Source organism: Bufo gargarizans, chromosome 1, assembly GCF_014858855.1.
Source record: "Bufo gargarizans isolate SCDJY-AF-19 chromosome 1, ASM1485885v1, whole genome shotgun sequence".
Classification (NCBI taxonomy): domain Eukaryota; kingdom Metazoa; phylum Chordata; class Amphibia; order Anura; family Bufonidae; genus Bufo; species Bufo gargarizans.
In genome coordinates this window covers 297,318,248-297,340,172 of record NC_058080.1, presented here as the reverse complement: position 1 = coordinate 297,340,172, position 21,925 = coordinate 297,318,248, and the positions used below count along the sequence as shown (strand labels likewise).

General features: G+C 41.6%; 1 protein-coding gene across 2 annotated transcripts in view; it reads left to right on the top strand.

Annotated features, from left to right (window-relative positions):
* SLC20A2 (solute carrier family 20 member 2) overlaps positions 1–21,276 on the top strand; it is a 108,657-nt gene extending 87,381 nt beyond the window's left edge. For both annotated transcript variants that reach the window (XM_044304906.1, XM_044304899.1), the window contains exons 5-11: positions 1,693–1,789; positions 4,209–4,328; positions 6,908–7,105; positions 9,698–10,289; positions 12,488–12,673; positions 16,718–16,802; positions 19,212–21,276. In XM_044304906.1, the coding sequence (XP_044160841.1) occupies positions 1,693–1,789; positions 4,209–4,328; positions 6,908–7,105; positions 9,698–10,289; positions 12,488–12,673; positions 16,718–16,802; positions 19,212–19,376 (1,443 nt within the window). In that variant the 3' untranslated portion in view covers positions 19,377–21,276. The remainder of the gene's footprint in view (positions 1–1,692; positions 1,790–4,208; positions 4,329–6,907; positions 7,106–9,697; positions 10,290–12,487; positions 12,674–16,717; positions 16,803–19,211) is intronic.
* Positions 21,277–21,925: the final 649 nt, after the last annotated feature.

Below are 21,925 nucleotides of genomic sequence, written 5' to 3'. Positions count from 1 at the left end.
CACGACCATATGTATTTTGCAGTCTTCAAAAACACTGATCCGCAAAAAAATACGGATGGCGTCCGTATGCATTCCATATTTTGCGGAATGGAACAGCTGGCTCCTAATAGAACAGTCCTATCCTTGTCCGTAACAAGAAGTGGGTCCAAAACGAGAGGGACAAGGTGCAGATAGAGAAAATTACCTCTGCTGGAAGTAGGCTTTAGAAATTGTTCTTGCCCGACTCTCTAAAAGTGCCCCTCAATCTTGTGGGGCAACTGGATGCCTTTTTATCCTTCCTGTGCATATAATGGCGTCTTATGGTGTAACATGAGCCTGATTTAGACAGCCAAGCCTAGATGCAGATAAGTCTGGTCCTGTGGAGAGCCTGGCTTTTGTTTCATGACTGCCTGAACCACAGGCAGATATTACAATCAACACAGTTGGGCATAGGGAGAAGAGTTTGCTGGCGGCTTTCCTCTGCCCATCTCCGCTTTGACAGGTCTCTACGTATTTACTGGCAGGCTCATATGTGGTAGGTGTAGCTGTATATACATGTGATGCCCCAAATAGGGACAAGGATAAAATTAATTACCAGTAGAAAGAGGGAGGTGCTCATGCCGCTCTACAGAGCACTAGTAAGACCTCATTTGGAGTATTGTGCTCAGTACTGGAGACCATATCTCCAGGAGGATATTGATACTTTGGAGAGAGTTCAGAGAAGAGCTACTAAACTGGTACATGGATTGCAGGGTAAAACTTACCAGGAAAGATTAAAGGAACTTAATATGTATAGCTTGGAAGAAAGACGAGACAGAGGGGATATGATAGAAACTTTTAATTACATAAAGGGAATCAACAAGGTAAAAGAGGAGAGAATATTTAAAAGAAGAAAAACTGCTACAAGAGGACATAAATTAGAGGGGCAAAGGTTTAAAAGTAATGTCAGGAAGTATGGAATAGCCTTCCTGCAGAAGTGGTAGCTGCAAATAAAGTGAAGGAGTTTAGGCATGCATGGGATAGGCATAAGGCCATCCTTTATATAAGATAGGGCCAGGGGCTATCCATAGTATTCAGTATATTGGGCAGACTAGATGGGCCAAATGGTTCTTACCTGCCGGCACATTCTATGTTTCTATGTCACACATCAGTGTTTTGGTCAGTAATGTCCATCAGTGATTGCGAGTAGCAATGAGTGAAATTGTCTTTCAAGTTCGGCGTACACGATTCGGGTTATCTAAAAATTCTGTTATGGATCCTGCTACCACAGAGGATAACTTATTAGATAACCCGAACCTTTTACGCCAAACTTGAAAGACAATTTCGCTCATCCTTAATTGTGAGCCAAAACCCGAACTGAGCCTACACAGACATAAGGTAGACTGGAAAGATGTCTTCTGTTCTGTGTTTTTGACCTGCACTCCTGCTTTACTGAAGTGTGAACTAAGCCTACGGCTGACTGTACACGTTCAGGTTTTAATCAGGAGGAATAAAAAAAAAAAAAAGTAGTGGTATCTGTCCTCTATTATACTTTCTCTCCCAGTACAATCCCCTACTGGTTATAGCTTCAAAACTGCATCCGAAAACCTGAAAAAAAGCTGATCATGTAGTTGTACCTGATATTTGCATTACCTGTCCTTGATAAAAAAATAAAAAAAAAAAATAAAAATATTTCATTTACACTAAGAAATGTCTTTTTTTTGGGTCTTTCAGGAGGATCCAGTTCCCAGTGGACTACGGGCACTCCCAATATTTTATGCTGCTACAATAGCTATTAATGTATTTTCTATATTGTACACTGGTGCCCCAGGTAAGTAACTGCTGTAGATTTAATCCATACATAGCAATGGCTAATTAAAGAGGACCTCTCATGGTTTTTAATTAATGAGATAAATACTTTTACTTGCGGGGTACCCCCTGCTGATGCTGCGACCCTGCCTGATTTTTTTAAAATATCGCTCCTGTGCCCCCCTGTAGTTTTCCCGCTCAGTATGCTAATACTGAGCATCGATACAGAGAGGAGGAGACGCCAGGGGTTCTCAATGGTCGTCTCCTTCTCCCTGGCTGTGCCGCGATCCAGTCTCAGCCGAGAACGTCACAGCCAGGGAGAAAAAAAAAGCTCACATTCTCCATGGCTGTGACTCTCTCCGCTGTGATTGGATCGCGGCACAGCCAGGGAGAAGGAGACGACCATTGAGGAACCCTGGCGTCTCCTCCCTGTACCTATGCTCAGTATTAGCATACTGAGCGGGGCATAGGAGCAATATTTTAAAAAATTAGGCAGGGTTGCAGCATCAGGGGATAGGGGGGTTCCCTGCAAGTAAAAGTATTTATCTCAATTAGTTAAAAACAATGAAAGGTCCTCTAAGTCTAAATGGGGTTCTTCCTGCATATCACCATCACAGCACAGTAATGGTACAGGAGATGTAGCAGTTGGTGTTGGCAGCCAGAATCTGAGAGGACTCCGATCCTGATTTATTTTGTCCTCTTAGATCCTGTGTTCTCCATTGGCGTGGCATCTAAATCATTTAACAGTGGGAGGCGCCACCCCAAACTTTGATTCTGAGTGGTCATTGACTTGCCATGCGAACTGAGGATCAGGAACATTTTTGTGCTTTGATTACTCTGCACATTGCTAGTTGAAGTCTCCTAGTGGGACTGAAAAAAAAAAAAAAAAAGTTCAGTAAAGAATATTGAAAAAAAAAATCTAAACTTTTTCACCCTTTTGTAAAATGCTTTCAACAATGATTTCATTTAAAATGTTTTTTTTTTGCTTTTGTTTAGTTTTTATAATTAATACTTTTGGTGTTTACAGAACTGCTGTTTCTATTACCCTACTTTCACACCTGAGCGTTTCCCAAACGCGCGTCAGACGCGCGTTTTTGTAATAGTAAACGCGCGTTTGACGCGCGTTTGTGTCATTGACTGCAGTGTCCGATGGCCACAAACGCGCGTCAAAACGCCCCAAAGAAGCTCAAGTACTTGTTTGAGCGTCGGGCGTTTTACAGCGCGATCGTACGCGCTGTAAAACGCCCAGGTGAGAACCATTCCCATAGGGAAGCATTGCTTTTCATGTGTTGAGCGTTTTACAGCGCGTTTGAACTTAGGGTTAAAGAGGACCTGTCACTTCTTCTGATATGTCTGTTGTGGGAACTTCATGCATTCCCTATGTAATAACAATTCTGGAGCATCTATTCTTATGGCTCTGTGTTGTTCCATTCCTGTATTATTTCTACTAAACGTTATGAATGAATTGTTAGCAGTCTGCAGTAAGGGTACAGATAGGTGTTAACAGTTGGAGATGTGTCCCTGCACAGTCTGACACCAGCAGCACTGATTGGACAGAGTCAGACCCTCTACTGGTAACACCCAGGAGTATCTTTACTGCAGATTGCTGGCAACTTATTGGTAAACTTCTAGTGGGAATAATAAAGAAATGGCACAACAGTCATATCAATAGATGCACCCCCCCCATAAAATACTGTGTGCCAAACCCCTTTTATGTCTCTCGTACTGCAATACCTAATAAGTCATTTTCAATATAATGTTATATTTTTTTTTTTGTTAGGCAAAAGTAGTGTAAAATAAAGAATTTATATAAATTTATTTTAATGACCCAGAGAATAAGGGCTCATGCACACGGCCATTTTGTGTCTGCAAATTGCGGAACGGAACATCCTGCCCTCTATAGAACAGTCCTATCATTGTCTGTAATGCAGACAAGAATAGGACATGTTCTATATTTTTGTGGCTGCCACGGAACGGACATACGAATGCGTACAGCACACGGTGTGCTGTCCGCATCTTTTGCAGATCAGATGCGGACAAAAAATACGTTTGTGCTTCAGCGCTAAGGTTAACATATTATTTATACCATCAGGAATTCTGGCAAGTCATCTTTACGCACGTTTAGTCCCTTCCTTGTAAATATATATTTTTTTTTTATGATTTTCTATATACCGTACTTGTTTATGGTGTCACTTAATCTATTTTGCTCTTGTGTCAATAAATTTCACAAGACCTGGCCTTGAGAGGATAGATTCCAATAAGAACTTCTAAACTATAGACTATTATTACATGATAGTTTTATTTTATTTTTTATTCACTTTGTGAGATTCTGATAATGTGTAATTTCTTGTTCTGACCTCTAATGTGTAAATGTTTGCATGAATCAAGCTGTGTTATTATATCAGTCTGTCTGATTTTACTCTCTTCTTTTTTATCTTCAGTTCTAGGACTTGATTCTTTTCCTGTGTGGGCTACAGTGTTAATATCAATAGGCGTTGCCGTTTTATTTGGTCTGGTAGTATGGTTTTTTGTTTGCCCATGGATGAGAAGGAAAATAGCAAGTATGTTTATTTTTTTTTTTTCTTGGTTATGTTTGTACAATAAATATTCCAGATATTATTTATGTATGAAATTGTCTACACCTTAAATTCCTGAATTCCTCGGTATTCATTGTCAGCATGGGTAGGGTGGGTTTCATCCTATGTCATATAACGCACCCATTTATCCTCATAAATAACTTCTTAAGTCCACTATGACTTCGGGGAGCACTTTTACCTTAGAAACCATCTAAGGCCTCATTCACATTTTTATGTCCAATTGACGTCCATAAAAAATATGTTCGTGAACAATCCTTGTTTGCTTAGTTTGTCCATTTTATTTATTTTTTCCCTCTTGGTGTTATCCTGAGACACCCACCGCTCAGATAAAAATTAATTTCCAGAGCATCTCCCATCAGTTGCCATTGAAAAACAGACCAAACGCAGATGTCATCCTTGTTGTGTCCATGACTTTTAAAGGGGACCTGTCACCGGGATTTTGTGTATAGAGCTGAGGACATGGGTTGCTAGATGGCCGCTAGCACATCCGCAATACCCAGTCCCCATAGCTCTGTGTGCTTCTATTGTGTAAAAAAAAAACGATTTGATACATATGCAAATTAACCTGAGATGAGTCCTGTAGGTGAGATGAGTCAGGGACAGGACTCATTTCAGGTTAATTTGCATATGTATCAAATCGTTTTTTTTACACAATAAAAGCACCCAGAGCTATGGGGACTGGGTATTGAGGATGTGCTAGTGGTCATCTAGCAACCCATGTCCTCAGCTCTATACACAAAATCCCGGTGACAGGTTCCCTTTAAGGACCCGTAAGACTTCAATGAGCGTGTTTAATCCACATCACAGACTAAAGTAGTGCATGTCTCCATGATTTTTATTTTTACTGACCCACAGTTAGTAAAACAATAAATAAAAATAATACTCGTGTGTGTGAACAAGCAAATGCAGTTTTTGAAGCCAGATCAGGTGTGGATCATATGAGGAGAGAAAATAGAAATGACAGATACTATATTACCTGTTTATCTAAATCCACAAAAGCAAAAAGAAACAATGCAACAGCACTCTGCAAACACATAATAAAGTAAATACACTAATGCCACAATTGCCATCATAACATTTTTTTTACTAGTGCTAATGCTACGTTATAAATGTGAAATTCTTGGTAAATATATTTTGTACAAAATTATGTGTGCCTGTACGCCAGCGTCAAGGTGATCTCTTTAGGACAGGAACCAACACTAAATGCTACATCCAAGGGTGCCACTGACCAGCAGCATTAAGTTTAGGGAATGCAGGTTCTACGTGCATGCTGAGCCCACTCTCTCTATTATACCTCTTTATACTCCTAATTTGGCTTCAATAAGTGCATCAAATATGGTGCACATTAGGGTACATTCGCATCTGCCGAATGCCTGATCTGGCACAAATGCATGCATCTTTTTTGTTTAGCCGAAAACTAGCATTTATGCCCAAAAGCGTCCGGATAACCGTCGGACCCCATCATAGTAAAATGGGATCTGGCATTGAACTGTAGAATCCAGCAATGCCAGATCCAGCTAAATCCGTCAGGCTAGTTTCATTGCCGTAGATGTGCCTTCACTGGCACCATTCCTGATAAGGGGATTTTATTTGAACTCATTGAGTACAGGTCGTATTTAAAAGTAGCTTCTTGCTCCTAAAATTCTTAAAGGGGTTCTACAGTCTGTTTTAACTGATGATCTATCCTCTGGATAGATCATCAGCATCTGACCAGCGAGGGTCCGACACCCGCGACCCCCGCCGATCAGCTGTTTGAGAAGGCAGTGGTGCTGCTGGAGCGCCGCGGCCTTCTCACTGTTTACCGCTGGCCCAGTGATGTCACGACTTGTAATAAATGGCCTAGGCAGGGCTAAGCTCCAGTGAATGTTTAGCCCCGCCCAGGCCAGTTGATACTAGTCATGACGTCACTGGGCCAGCGGTAAACAAGTGAGAAGGCTGCGGCGCTGCTGATGCGCCGCTGCCTTCTCAAACAGCTGATCGGTGGGGGTCCCGGGTGTCGGATCCCCGCCGGTCAGAGGCCAGAGGATAGATCATCAGTTAAAACAAACTGCAGAACCCCTTTAATTATCATTGTTGCATCCAATTTGCAAGAGTCTAATAAGCCTTTTGTGGGCAACTTTCTTAGGCATAAAGCTGGTTCATGTGATGTACGTGTTGCGTCATGTTGCAGAATGCTAAATATATATACAGGACAATAAGGCTACATTCACACAAACTTATTGTCTCTCCGTTAACTTTCCGTGTGCTGTCTGGATCTGTATGTCCACTCTGTAGCCCCACGACATATATAGAACATGTTCTATCCCTGTCCATTTTGTGGACAAGGATAGGCATTGTTACAATGGATCCGCAAAAAAAAAATAATGCAACGCGGTTGTCACATAGACGTCGTCTGTATTTTTTGCGGACTGCAAAATACATACGGTCGTGTGAATGTAGCCTTTTTTTTTCTACTTCTAAATGAGCGACCTTAAAGACTAGAGACATTGCTGTGAGTGAAATTTCCTGTGAGATTAAGGATTTTGTATTTGATGTTTATGTAGGTCGATTAAAGAAAGAAGCAATGTCGCACATATCGGAAGAAAGTCTTGATAAAATTCAAGATGAAGAGAATGCTGTCTTTAAAGAGCTGCCTGGTGCAAAGGGGAATGATGAAAGCGTGGTGCCTCTAACTAGTGCTACTACTGAAGCAGCGATTGGATCAGAGCCTGTAGCCAATGGAAGCACGAGGGTACCATATGGTATGCCGTTATACTTTGTAGCTTTAGCTTTGTACTACACAGTGAAGAGTGGCGGTTTTTTGTATACAGTTAAATTTTCATCAGCTTGCTGATATGCCATTCCTTTTTCTAACCTTCAGATACTAGCACAGTTGCTTGGAAGCAGGCTTCCTCATTAGTGCCTCCACAAAATAAAACTGAAGGTCTTTTAAAAAAAAATGTCATTTCTTTGGATGAAGATCTGTGCTTGATGTCAGTGAATGATTTTAAAATTTTCTTTTTGCATTTAGAGGGTACAATTTCAGCTGTCGGTTTGTTTTTCTGGCAATGTATGCAAGACCAATAAGTTTAGACATGGCACAGGGAAGTGATTTGTGCTGATGTGTTCAAGCTCTGAGGATTGCTTAAACTGATGCATTGTAGCAAACCTACTGCTGAGACCAGGATCAGTCAGACCAGCCTCTGATTATAAACAAAAAGGATTCCATTCACTGTCAACAGGCAGACCTCTTTAGAGGGAACTTGTCACCATGAACATGCAGGGTAATCTGCAGGCAGCATGTTATAGAGCAGGAGGAGCTGAGCAGATTCATATATAGTAAAAACTTGTAACTTATTCATTTAAATTCCTGCTTATTCTGGGCTTTGAAGTCCAGGAGACGGTCCTATCAGTGATTATCAGCCTTCTCTATGACTGTGTATACAGAGAGAGCTGTCAATCGCTGATAGGGCCGCCTCCTGGACTTCAAAGCCCGAAATGAGCAGGAATATAAATGAATGAAGTACAAGTTTTACTGAATCTTTTTCTTTAGAACTATATATCAGTCTTGTCAGTTTCTCCTCCTCTATAACATGCTGCTGCAGCAGCTCTGACACCATGTTCATTGTGACTGGTTCCCTTTGAAATGGCAGGAAATCGATCTTGAATGTTAATTTGCCTGAAATGATTAAGCTGTATTTAAATAAGTATCCACGCTCCATTTAAAGAGGAGCTTTCATGGAATTTTATTTTAATGAAATGCCTTTCCTTGCCGGGTACCCCCTGCTGATGCTGCCACCGTGCATTCATTTTTATTCATTTTTTTATTTATTTTTTTATTTTAATTGCTCGCACACCCCGCTGTGCCCCGTGCTGTTTTCCCGCCCAGTATGTTAATACTGAGCATCGGTACAGGGAGAAGGAGACGCCAGGGGTTCTCAATGGGTGTCTCCTTCTCCCTTGCTGTGATGCTCTCTGCTGTGATTGTACAGTGGCACAGCCAGGGAGAAGGAGACACCCATTGAGAAGCCCTGCCGTCTCCTCCTCCCTGTACCGATGCTCAGTATTAACATACTGGGTGGGAAAACAAGCAAGCAATTATAAAAAAAACAAAAAAAAAACAGACAGGGTGACAGCGTCAGCCAGCAAGGAAAGGTATTTCATTTAACGAAAAAAAAAATCCATGAAAGGTCCTCTTTAATATTCAGTCCCCTTTGTGCCTTTCCTCCATATAAAGGGGGGTTTTCTGGTCCTAAATAATTGTGTGCAAATGGTTTAATGCAGTACGGTGAGTCACTCACTAGTGTTCTGTATGCTGCTGAGATGCCTCTGTAAGCCAGTCTCTCAAGCATTAGGAATGCCATACTCCTGGTACTTGTGACCTTCTGTACTCTTAACACATGGTTTTCTCCCACTCCCCTCTGTTTTGTCAAGGTCACATGCCTCTAATCTCCACTGCTCCCTGCCCACCTTAATGTCTCTGGAGGGATTGTGTTTCACACGCTGGGCAGCAGATTATGTAGTCAGTAAACAGAAGAATAGCACAGCAGACGGAGTTATTACAGCACTACCTTACAAACTGTAATAGATGCAGGCATCTTATAAATAATAGCAACATCGTCTGTGAAGTTTCTCATTTATCCAGGTCATGGTATATCTGTAAAGAATAAATCAAGGCAACTGGACTTGCTGTAGATTTTTTAATTTTTTGATGATGGAATAATTTATTTATTCCCAGAGAATTCTTTTACAGTCACTCAGAATTGAGAAAGCTCGTTGGAAGAACGAGTGAAATGTTTTCAAAAAAATCTACAGTAAGTCCAGTTGCCTTGATTTATTCTTTACAGAAATGGCAACATCCTTCATTGTAATGCCATTCACAGCAAGCCCTAGCAGCATCAAAACAAAGGTTCATCACAGACCTGGGCAAGATATGGAAAATGTTAAATAATTGCTTCTGAATGTTGGTGGCATTATCTAGTGATCATTCAGACACACATAGGTACTTTTTGACTCTTTTTATATAAGCTTAAAAATGTATTTTATATTGATGAGCTATCCTGGGGATAGGCTGCCACTATCAGTTTTGCACCTCACATCGCCTCTGATCAGCTGTTACCTTGTCGCTCTGGTACCAGAAGTGCACAGCCTCATCCATTGTGTACTCATTTACAATAGACACTATTGTGCTGTTCTCATTCACTTCAACTGATGTCATGAGTCACATTGTACGCAATCCAGAAGTATAATTGATCATACACCAACGTGCTCCAATGTTTCATTGTTAATGCTTGATATGATTGAAAGGTATTTTTCAGTGCACAGTTTATATTGTTGTGCATTATCTCTTATAGGAAGAGCTGCTTCAATGACAAATGGCTCCATACGATCTCCAATTTCTAATGGCACATTTAGTTTTGAAGGCCACAATATAAAAAGTGATGTTCACGTGTATCATACAGTACATAAGGACTCAGGGCTGTACAAGGACTTATTACACAAAATACATCTAGATAGAGTGACCGATGATCGTCCTTCTCATGAAAACAATTACAGGGTGCTAAGGCGCAACAACAGCTACACGTGCTATACGGCTGCTATTTGTGGCATGCCTGTACACTCAACGTTCAAAGCATCTGACACTGCAACTCCAGAGGACAGCGAAAAGTTAGTTGGGGATTCTGTGTCTTACTCAAAAAAACGTATACGGTATGATAGCTACTCCAGTTATTGCAATGCTGTAGCAGAAGCTGAAATTGAGGCAGAGGAAGGTGGCGTAGAGATGAAGCTTGCCACAGAACTCGCCGATCCAATTCCTCCTCAGGATGATTCTTTAGAAGAGGACAAAGAAGATAAAGACAAGTCAGATGTCCACTTACTCTTCCACTTCCTCCAGATTTTGACTGCCTGTTTTGGATCGTTTGCTCATGGAGGAAATGATGTCAGGTAAAGGGCACTCCTTTTGTCAAGTAGAATCTTCTACATATTGAGCTTGTGCTAAAGTTAATGTCACCAGTCTTTATAAAAGTGTTCTGTTTTTGTAATATCTTAAAGGGGTTTTCCAACTCTTTCTAACTGATGACCTATCCAGAGGATAGGTCATCAGTATCTTATAGGTGGGGGTCCGACACCTAGGACCCCTGCCAATAAGTTGTTTGAGAAAGCATTGGCTCCCCTGTGAGCATTGCAGCCTTTTTTGCAGGTTACCAGCTCTGTACATCGTATATCGACTGTGCTTGGTATCACTGCTCAGTCCTATTCACTTCAATGGGACTGAGCTGCACCTAGGCTATGTGACCGATTAATGTGATGTCACTGGCCTAGGGTAAGCTGCGAGAAGGCCACTGTGCAGCCTGCTCAAACAGCTGATTGGCGGGGGTCCCGGGTGTCAGATGCCCACAATCAGATACTGATGATCTATCCAGAGGATAAGTCATCAGTTAGTGTTGAAAAACCCTTTTAATATTAAAGGGGTTGTCCTGTCTGGACATCTGTGGCATATTAATAGGATATGCCATAAATGTCCTATAAGTGCAGGGTCCTACATCTGGGACCTGCACCTTCTGAAGAACGGGGCCTTGCTAATAATGGAGAGCACGCTGCACATGCCTGGCACCCTCTTTGTGGGACTTCAAAAAACAGCCGTGCAAGCGCCATATTGGTGAATGGAGAAATCGTGCATTGCTTGCTCTCCATTTCATGGGAGTCCCATTCTTGAGATAGATGTGGTTCTCATCTCTGGGACCTGCTGCTATCTTACCTTTTATGGCATATCCTATCAATATGCCATAAATATCCAGATGGAACCTCCTTTTAAGGCTGCAGTACATGATTCTTTGGGTCCAGACATAATAAATACTTGATGCGTACATAATAAATACTTGAAGTAACTTACATGGGTTGCAAGGTTAGCAAATAATTGTTACTACATATAAATAATGGTAATAAGAAATGTACATTGTGTTCCAAAGCTGTACCATGTCTTCATTCTGGGGATGTAACTAAGCAACATTATATTCAAGTATCCATGGGAGATGCCTATGCTCGGCCATAGGCAGCACAAACATTGGAAAATGCCATACTCTTACATACACTCATGGTTAATGACTTTATAGTGTGATACACCCATCATCAATGTATTTTTCACAGTTGGGGGAAAAGACGCATCAGATACAACATTTTTGTGGTGCTGATGGTTATGGCCTGGGGGTTAACATGACCTGAGAGCAGAACATGCAGGCAGCAGGTTACAGAGGAGTAGTAGCTAAGCAAATTTATATAGTAAAAAAAAAAAACAGTATTCATACAGTTAAATCTCTGTGGGCTTTTATCAGTGATTTGCTTCCTTCCCTGTATTAGTGTGTATACAGCTGTACCTGTGCGCCGCTGAGTAGGACCGCCCACATGACTCCTAAGCACCACAGCCCATGGCACTTAAATATCGGGATAAGGCTACTTTCACATCAGTGTTTTTAAGGCTACTTTTTGCTGGATCCAGCAGGGCTCGGCAAAAACGCCCCCATTAATGATAATACAACCGCCTGCATCCGTTATGAACGGATTAAGTTGTATTATCTTTAACATGGCCAAGACGGATCCGTCAGTTTTCTATTGTCAGAAAACTGATCCGTCCCCTATGCCTTAAACACAGAGAAATTCAAATGTACAAAATAACACATTTTTCCAAATGTCCAGCTGTTTTTCTTGATAGGTGGGGTAGCTGGGTCCCGGACTCTCTGTCAGGTTATATCAATATGAATCAAGTGTTTCACCATGAACAAAGTAGTGACTGACTCTGATTTCAGAGGTCTGTGACTTATGTGTGATAAGGTTAGTTTTAAAGAACTGGCATGCCAGTCTTCTCTGCTCATGGCCAGTGCTGCCAGGGAAGAGTCTGCTGTATTCAAGCCACTGATTGACTCTCCATGCAAAGCAATGTGGAGAAATCTGTCAGTTACTGAAGAGCAGATGGACCTGACCACACACCGCAAGCAATAAGATGTATATTCTCTGCACATTGTGGTCTACAAAACTGGGACCAGCATTACTGGTAAATGCTTTTAATGGGTCTTATCTGCTTTGCAATGTTTGTATCTAAAGTGTTAATCCACAGTGTTCTAAAATGATGTCTATCCCTCACACAGCAATGCCATTGGACCCCTAGTTGCTCTGTGGTTAATTTACCAGCAAGGAGGAGTCATGCAAGAAGCTGCAACCCCAGTGTGGTTGCTTTTGTATGGTGGAGTCGGTATCTGCGCTGGCCTTTGGGTATGGGGTCGTCGAGTAATCCAGACGATGGGAAAAGACCTAACCCCAATTACTCCATCTAGGTAATGTACTTGTTAAGTATTCTTAAATGTTTATTGATGGTACTGAGCCATTCGGATAACCCCTTTTCCCAGTATTTCCTACTGCCACCTCTGAAAATGTCCAGAGTATTAAGATATAAAAATATTTCATTTGCAATGAATACTGTAACAGAACAGAAAACATAACTATATTGTAAACAGAAAAAAATGACTATTTGCCATTTTGGGCACCTGGCCTCCAGCTAAAGTATTTGAATAAAAAGTGATCAGTCATATGTACCCCAAAAATATCCCAGTAAAAACTACTGCCTGTCCCACAAAAAATAAGTCCTTGCACAGCTCTGTAGGTTGACATATAAAACTATTATGGGTGAAATGTTTGTTTTATCGCTGTAATCTTACTAACCCACAGAATAAGTTTATCTTGTAATTTTTAGTGCACAATGGAAGAATTTTTTTATATTTTTTTTTCCCTAACTTTCACTCAACAAATAATTTTTTCCTTTTTAATGCCAGATATAGTCAACTTAAGTGGTACCGTTACAAGATACGTCACAAAAAAAAAATCCTTAATCACATGAAATTTATAGTAAAAATGGAAGGAATGAGAAAATGTAATAAAATGTCTAGTTCTTAAAATGTTTATATTTACCAAGATACACCATTTGTTATCCATCTGACTGTGGATTCATGCCAAGGATCAGGCTGCACAGTATCCTTGTGGGCAAGGGAGTCACTCCTCTTCCTGGGATATCTCTTCCAGTGTAACCTGAGTATGGCTGAGTTCACACGGGCATTGCGGGAAAAGGTGCGGCAACATTCGTGATTTTTCCGCGCGAGTGCAAAACGCTGTAATGCGTTTTGCACTCGCGTGAGAAAAATCAGCATGTTTGGTACTCAAACCCCAACTTCACAAAAGTTCGGGTTTGTGTTAGGTGCTGGGTAGATTGTATTATTTTCCCTTATAACATGGTTATAAGGGAAAATAATAGCATTCTGAATACAGAATTCATAGTACAATAGGGCTGGAGGGGTTAAAAAATAAATAAATAATTAAACTTTCCTTAATCCACTTGCTCGCGCAGCCGGCATCTCTTCTGTCTGTCTTTTTTGCTGTGTGCAGGAAAAGGACCTGTGGTGATGTCACTCCGGTCATCACATGGTCCGTCACATGATCTTTTACCATGGTGATTGATCATGTGACGGACCATGTGATGACCGGAGTGACATCACCACAGGTCCTTTTCCTGCACACAGCAAAAAAGAAGACAGAAGAGATGCCGGGCTGCGCAAGCAAGTGGATTAAGGCGAGTTTATTTTTATTTTTTTTAACCCCTCCAGCCCTATTGTACTATGCATTCTGTATTAAGAATGCTATTATTTTCCCTTATAATCATGTTATAAGGGAAAATAATAATATTCGGGTCTCCATCCCTATCGTCTCCTAGCAACCGTGCGTGAAAATCGCCCCGCATCCGCACTTGCTTGCGGATGCTTGCGATTTTCACACAGCCCCAGTCCCTTCTATGGGGCCTGCGTGGATAAATGCGCGATATAGAGCATGCTGCGATTTTCGCGCAACGCCTAAGTGATGCGTGAAAATCGCCGCTCATGTGCACAGCCCCAAAGAAATGAATGGGTACAGATTCAGTGCGGGTGCAATGTGCTCACCTCCCGCATTGCACCCGCGCGGAATAATCGCCCGTGTGAACTCGGCCTAAGGGAAGTGGACAATATAGACTCAAGACAGTTGCCCTAGACCAGAATGGTCTGGGTTTTTACTCCCCAATATTCCTGGTAAAAAAAAAACAAAAAAAACAGCCATCTGCTGCTGCCGAGGAATGATTCTCTATGGGGACAAGCGATCATTGTCCTTTATGGAAAACCTTAGAGACTGAGTTATTCCAAATCATTTACCCTACTTAAAGGATTTGTCCAGAACTCAAATGTTGATGACCTATCCGCCACCCCCACAGTCAACTGTTCTGAACGGACATGGCACTCGTACAAGCGCTGCACCTTCTTCATATAATACCAAGCACAGCATTGTACATTTTATTATTATTATTATTATATTGTATAGATGCTGTGCTTGGTATTGCAGCTCAGTCCCATTTACTTGAATGAGACTGAGCTGCAGAAAGGCCATATGACTGGGTGCAGCCACTTCCAACAAATGATTGAAGAGGGTTCTGGGAGTCGGATCCCTGCGGACCTGATTTTTAATGACCAATCCTGAGAGTACATGAGCAATATTTAAAGCATAACTTTCCATAAATGAATAGTAATATGTCATGTTAAAGAAAAAATGTTTTTATCTGGCTGCTTTGCTCTTTTCTAATAGGGGGAGAGGAGCCTGCTGGTCAAAAGACACAAACTGCAGTTTACTAGCTCTGCTACGCTTAGCACTTTTGACTCTACTATATCTAGTACGATAAGGCTGTAGTTGGGTAATAAATCAGGGGCCCCTGTCCATAGACTTTTGTGTGTGAGGCTGGAGACAGAGAGGGGGGCTAATAGAAATAAGAAGTTGAGTTACGCTGGGTTCAGACCTGAGCGTACTGAACGTACGCTCTGTATGCGCGATTGTACGGGCGTTTGCAATCGCGCATACAGAGACAAGCGAACGCCCCCTTGTCGCGCGTTCCCGCTGAAGTCTATGTACGGGAACGCGCGACAAGACGCCCCCAAAGAAGCTCCTGTACTTCTTGGGGCGTCGGGCATTTTACAGCGCGATCGTACGCACTGTAAAACGCTCAGGTGAGAACCATTCCCATAGAGAATCATTGGTTCTTGCCTGTTGAGCGATTTACAGCACGTAGGAACGCGCTGTAAAACGCTCAGGTCTGAACCCAGCCTTAACGCTGGGTTCGCACCTGAGCAATCTGAAAGGAGCGCTCTGTATGTGCGATTGTACCGGCGTTTGCAATCGCGCATACAGAGACAAGCGAACGCCCATTGTCGCGCGTTCCCGAAAGTCTATGTACGGGAACGCGCGACAAGACGCCCCAAAGAAGCTCATGTACTTCTTGGGGCGTCGGGCGTTTTACAGCGCGATCGTACGCGCTGTAAAACGCCCAGGTGAGAACCATTCCCTTAGGGAAGCATTGGTTTCTCCTTGTTGAGCGTTTTACAGCGCGTAGGAACACGCTGTAAAACGCTCTGGTGTGAACCCAGCCTAAGGGAAAGTGGAGGAATGAAGCATGAGAAGCCCAGGATGCACAAGTCTATATTAAGATGTATACCATATTTTCCGCCCTATAAGACGCACTATAAGATGAGTTTTAGAGGAGGAAAATAAGATAAAATATTTTTTATTTGACCTCCTCTCAGACCCCCCCTAATGTTGATCAAACCTCAGTTTTGAACCCCAACCAGACCTCCAAGGTTAATCAGAACTCTGCTCAGACCCCCAATGTTTATAAGACTTCAGATCAGACCTCAGATCAGACTAAATAAATGACCTCTCCTCTCCTGTTTCAAACACCGCTCCTCTTACTTTTCCTGCCACGCTGTGCTGTTATCTGACGTCACAGAGCGCACCTATATCCTCCCACTGTGCTCAGATCACAGCACAGCATGCGGAGCCCTGCAGGAGAAGACCTGGAAGCAGTGAGTTCAGTGCCCGCACATGGAGCCATGTATTTACTGCTCGCCAGTCCTACTGTACTAATGTACCAACATAGTGAAAGTGCTCATTAGTATTTACTCCATAAGACGCCCCCAATAGTAAAGTGTATTTCTGACATCATATACTGCACATAGGTTTTTCGATATATTGTTGAGCCCTAATGATTTACCTTGGCTGTGGTTTCATATCTCCTGTTTTATTTGTCATCTTTATTTTTTTTGTTGTGCGTGTGTGTTGTTGAAAAGCATAGATGTTTCTCACTGTTATATTTCATGAAGTGTTGATTGCATGTTGTCTGCTGTTCTATGTTCACTGAAGCGGACATTAAAGGCTATTCCGGTAAGATTTTTTCTTTTGTTGCCCTTCTCCAATGGGTGACATTATTGCAAACAAAATGTGACTATCAATCAAGTGTTTTCTTATGCTTCCCACAGTGGATTCACTATTGAGTTGGCTTCAGCGTTCACAGTTGTGGTAGCTTCCAATATTGGACTCCCTGTCAGCACCACACACTGCAAGGTATGCCCTTTGCATGTGACTGCAGCCGGGGTAGTCAAGGCTATCCATTTACTTTACCTTTTGGTTCAGATCAATATTTACTGGCACAGAGAGCATCCTACACATCCATATTCTGAAATCCTATGAACCACTATTTTATTACTCCGGGCCACCCTGTTTGACATTAAAGTTGATAAAATATGGCTTTCTTGCCCTGTAATAACTGGTTTAAATAATACTTGCATCCTTCCTACTTGTGTTAGTTCCACTTGTGCCACTAAAAATTGATCTAAAGCAGGTTACTCAGCAGAGCCTCATCCTATCCCGTCATCTGCCATCCACTCTCCTCTGCGCACGGCATGTGGTTTCAAGCAAATATCTTTCACCCATCAAACTGTCTTGTTGTTTTTTTCCCCACAGTGGATTTTGCATTGAAGTAATGTGTGGGCTAACTGTACTGATAGCCTCTAATGTTGGTATACCCATAAGCTCCACTCATTGCAAGGTATTGGGTTTGCAGTGGTAAAATAGAAAATTCTCTGTGTCATAATCAGAATTTCATGCAATAGGCTAATCGTGTTTGACTTCAGTTTTGTTACTTTAATTATATTGATATAAATGTATCGCCCACATTACATTACTCAGAGTAGCTGCCATTTCATAAATCAAAAGTTTGTGCAAAGATGAGAATCTTTGTAATTTCTATCTTGCTGCAGAAAATGCATTTTCTCCAATTATCAGGCTGCTTTCCTGCATCACCATTCCCCTGCACTGATCATTCACTCTTAATTCACTGCTAAAATCCTTCTTCCATGAAGAGATGTTAGCAGCTCACTGAGAGATCACGTTACAGCTGCAGCCTATAGACGTCTATGGAAAGTAGAAGACAAGGGAGAAGCTGCTGTAGAGACAGAGAAACAGACATAGAGGCTTCTGAAGGCTATAGTAAGTTTTCTATCTCGCCCCAGTCCTGGATTCACAGCTACGCTGCTTAATACTTAGGTTGCTGCTGTTTCTAAGGGGGTACTACAGAGAAAAAGGGGAGCCGCATCGCCTCCTCTTTGTATTGGAGATATTATTGCAGCTAGTCACTAATTAGCTTAGGGAATACTGACTATTAGATATGGAGCCTATAAAAGGGATAACTGCAGATTAAAGGTTGTCTGAAACAGGTATTCTTTAAGTATATAATGTCAAATAACCATTTAACTGTAACGTGTTCTCTACATTGAGCTCCTTCACAGCCCCTCTCTTACAGCTGTAATGGTATTCTGATTGGGTACTAAAACTGTCACTCGGAGGGGAGGGGATGGTGAAGCAGCTCAATGTAGAGAACAAGTGAAGCACCTGGCAGAATAAAAGTTCATATTCACACTACTACTGATGGTAAAAGCTCTATGTATTTGCTGCTGTCCCCAGCCCCCACCCAGAGCTGTAATCAGTTTATCATGGTCACAAGCGCTGATTTGGGGGGCGGGGGGGGGGGGGGGGGTCCTTTTGTCAAAGTGTTATTCGACATGTGTATGCTAAAGAATAACAAAATGGTCACATAGGGGCGCATTTGTCAAACTGGTGTAAAGTAGAACTGGCTTAGTTGCCAACCAATCAGAATCTAACTTTCATTTTCCAAATGAGCTTTCCTAAATGAAAGGAGGAATCTGGTTGCTATGGGCAACTAAGCCAGTTCTACTTTACACCAGTTTGGCAAATGACCCCCATACTCTTCTCTGAAGGACTGCAGTTTTGTGCTTCCCCATCAGGCTTATGTTGCATACGTCACATCATCAATGCAGCCAAGTAATCTGTCACCCTGCAGAAATAACAGCTTATAAACTCGGCATTTTTAGCCATATACTGGGGTTTTCCAACAGGTCCTCTTAACAGTTTCCCTGGATTATATATTTTCCAGTTTCTCTTTGCTAGCCTCACAGCTGCCGTGGTTGTGCGACTTTACCTCCAAGCAGGATCCAGATCCAGATCTGAATTCCTGAGCATGCTCGTTACATGTCATGTAAATTACTGAAGTCAACATGATCAGATGTTTAGTTCTCCTCAGATCGCTTTATTGATGCTTCAGACTGCTCACTAATAAATTCCGTAACCGCTCCTTCTCTTTTCCATGATTAACATCTAACAATATCTGCTTAGTATTAATCTGAAATGTTTCTTGTAGGACACATGTTTAGTTAGTACCACTGCTCTCAACATCCCATGAAATCAGTAGCCTAATAGACTCTGAACATCACCTTATTTCAGAATTTGATTTTCATTTGCATACCCATTGGTATTAAAGCTGTAGAGCCTAACGGTTAGCTATTCATAGAAAATAAAATATCATTGTACTACTTACCTAGAGTTAATCTGTTGCATATGTTGTCTTTCTGATTTTATCTTTTTTTCTTCTTTCTTCGCATCTTATGAAAATGTAAGGTTGGATCGGTGGTGTCAGTGGGCTGGATCCGCTCCCGGAAAGCAGTGGACTGGCGTTTGTTTAGGAACATCTTCTTGGCTTGGTTTGTGACAGTACCTGTAGCTGGCCTCTTCAGTGCAGGAGTGATGGCCATCCTTCAGTACGGCATCCTACCCTATGTTTGATCTGACTACTAAGGCAAAAATCCTATTTAAATATCCTCTACTGGAAACCACACAAAGCTACAGCAATATTACAAGCCGCTCGCTTCACCAAAATGTGGAAAATAGCAAGCCCTTGTACTTCTAAATGCATCATCATCTTGATGTAATAATGTTGCTGTATATAATGTATGTCAAAATGGTGATATGGTGAGATGTGGCTCATTACTTATATTTAAATAAATATATATATATATGCGTATAGTAGGTTACACTACCAGAGCATTATAATTTGGGATGGGAGTAATTGCATAGCCTTTTATATCTAGATAAAAGCTGTACATAATGTATTATTTTTGTGAGGTTGCTTTTTTAATATTAAAAGAAATAGTATGAATTATCAAAGATGCCCACATCTACATGGTATATATACTGTAAGTGCTAAGCGAGGTACCGGGTGAGTCAATTATACATTTTGTGAAGAGAAGTAGGGTTATGATGGAGTATGAAGAGGACTGGAATAAGTACACACAAGATGTGCATAATTCTTTATGGGGAAAAGGTCACACCCACTAAGCAGATTTATATGTATTATAATTTTGCATTTGTAAATACATTAGCATATTTTTATTAGCACCTTGCCCTTCCACTTGTGTAGTAGAGTACCAAAGAAGGTAGGGTTCGAGAGTACGAGTCAAGTCACATTTTTGTGTCAGTGCTTCAGCAACCGGCTTCTTGTCCAAGCCTTCAGAATCGTATGCTGTAATGAAGCTGAGTAAGTGCGGAACAGCATTAATGTATGTAACTGCTGCAGTTCACTAGTAACGCATCTTTCCATTTTCATAATGAATTTTGTTTCTCGGCTCCAGTACTTGAAATCCCTGCATAAGTCAGCTTCTATTATCTTCCTTTAACAGGACATCTGTGACAATAACTGATGCCATGTCACTCGTTAAAGGAACATTCAAGTCAAAAATAAAGAGATTGCTATGATATAGTGTACCTCCTCGGTACGTTGTGAAGACTTTGGGGCACATTTATTAAGACTGGCGTTTTAAGATGCCGGTTTTAATAAGGCCCTGCATTGGTGGTGGAGCCACCGCAGTTAAGTAGAAGCACCGGCCTCTTCATAACTTTGCCAGATCCACCGCCACTGCTCAATGTAAGACAGTTTCCGAGCTGTTTTACAGTTAGACCATTTTCTACGCCTAAGGCCTCATGCACACGAACGGTGCATTAGCTGAGTTTTCAACGGACCTATTGAAAGTCAATGGGTCTGCAGAAAAACGGAACAACGTACATGGAATGAAACAGCGGTCGTGTGCATGAGGCCTAAAACGGCCATAGAAAATAGTAAATGAGACTTGTCCGCCGGCCACGTCCCACCCGTGCCACTCCCACTATTTTATTGCGCCGCAATATGTGCCAGAAATGCGCCTAATCCTATTTCTGATTAATAAATGACCCCCTTTGTTTTCCCTGTTATTTTTCGGATACTGCGTATGTAGCATCACACAACTAGAACTTCGGCAGCACTAGATTTTTCCAGGCAAGGTATGGACGTAATTTTTGTTAATTACCCCTACATACACTGATATCTGTTGGCAGGTACACACGACTAAGCTTCTCCCACAGCGGTAAAACTAGAAGTAGAGGCAAATAACCAGTCATAAACGAGATGAGATATGTATACATCTTAAAGGGGTTATCTGATCTAGATAACTTGTCCTATGCCCAATTCTGACATTATTAATAGGATTTTATCCCTCTGCAAACCTTTGAGCCTTTTGCAAACCTCTATCCTCCCTCTGGAAAAACTAGTCTGTGCCACTTGTTTTGTGATGACTACAATTTTCCTTAAAATTCTTTTGGCAGTATAAAAGGAATATTAACCACCTTGGCTTAGCCCCCTCTCCTTTAACCATATATCAGTCAAAAAAAGGGATAAAACAAAAGGAAATGATCCCCTATGTAGATTTCTATAAGACCTTCTGTAACATCCTGCAATAAGATAATCAGTCAAAATGATGTAAGCAAGTTTTTCTTATGATTTACTTTTATCAATTTCTACTTCTAGTATTACTTTAAATGGGGTTTCAAGCCTGTAGTTATTGGTTACCTCAAAATAGGTCATCAGTATCGGATCTTCAGGGGTGTCTCACCTCCACCAATCTGATATTGATGATCTATCTTCAGAATAGGTCATCATCAATATCTACAGGTTTCCTTTAAGGAAATTCTCAGTATATGACTTTATTGGAGTTGTGAAACACGGATGTAGTTGATGCACTTGTGCTTGTTTTATTGTATTATCAGTACCACAGCTATGCAAAACTTCAGCTTTGGTTCCAGCTGAAATGTACTTTAAAAAGTAACTGCTGAGACCCCCCCCCCCCCCCCCCCCCCCCCCCCCAAAGTGCTAAAATGAAGGGGCAGGCAAGTGCAGTGTCTTTTTGGCGATGATCCCCTTGGAGACAGAGTTAGGCTACATTCACACTGGTGTTTTGGCTTTCCATTTGTGAGATCCGTTCAGGGCTCTCACAAGCGGTCCAAAACGGATCAGTTTTGTCCTA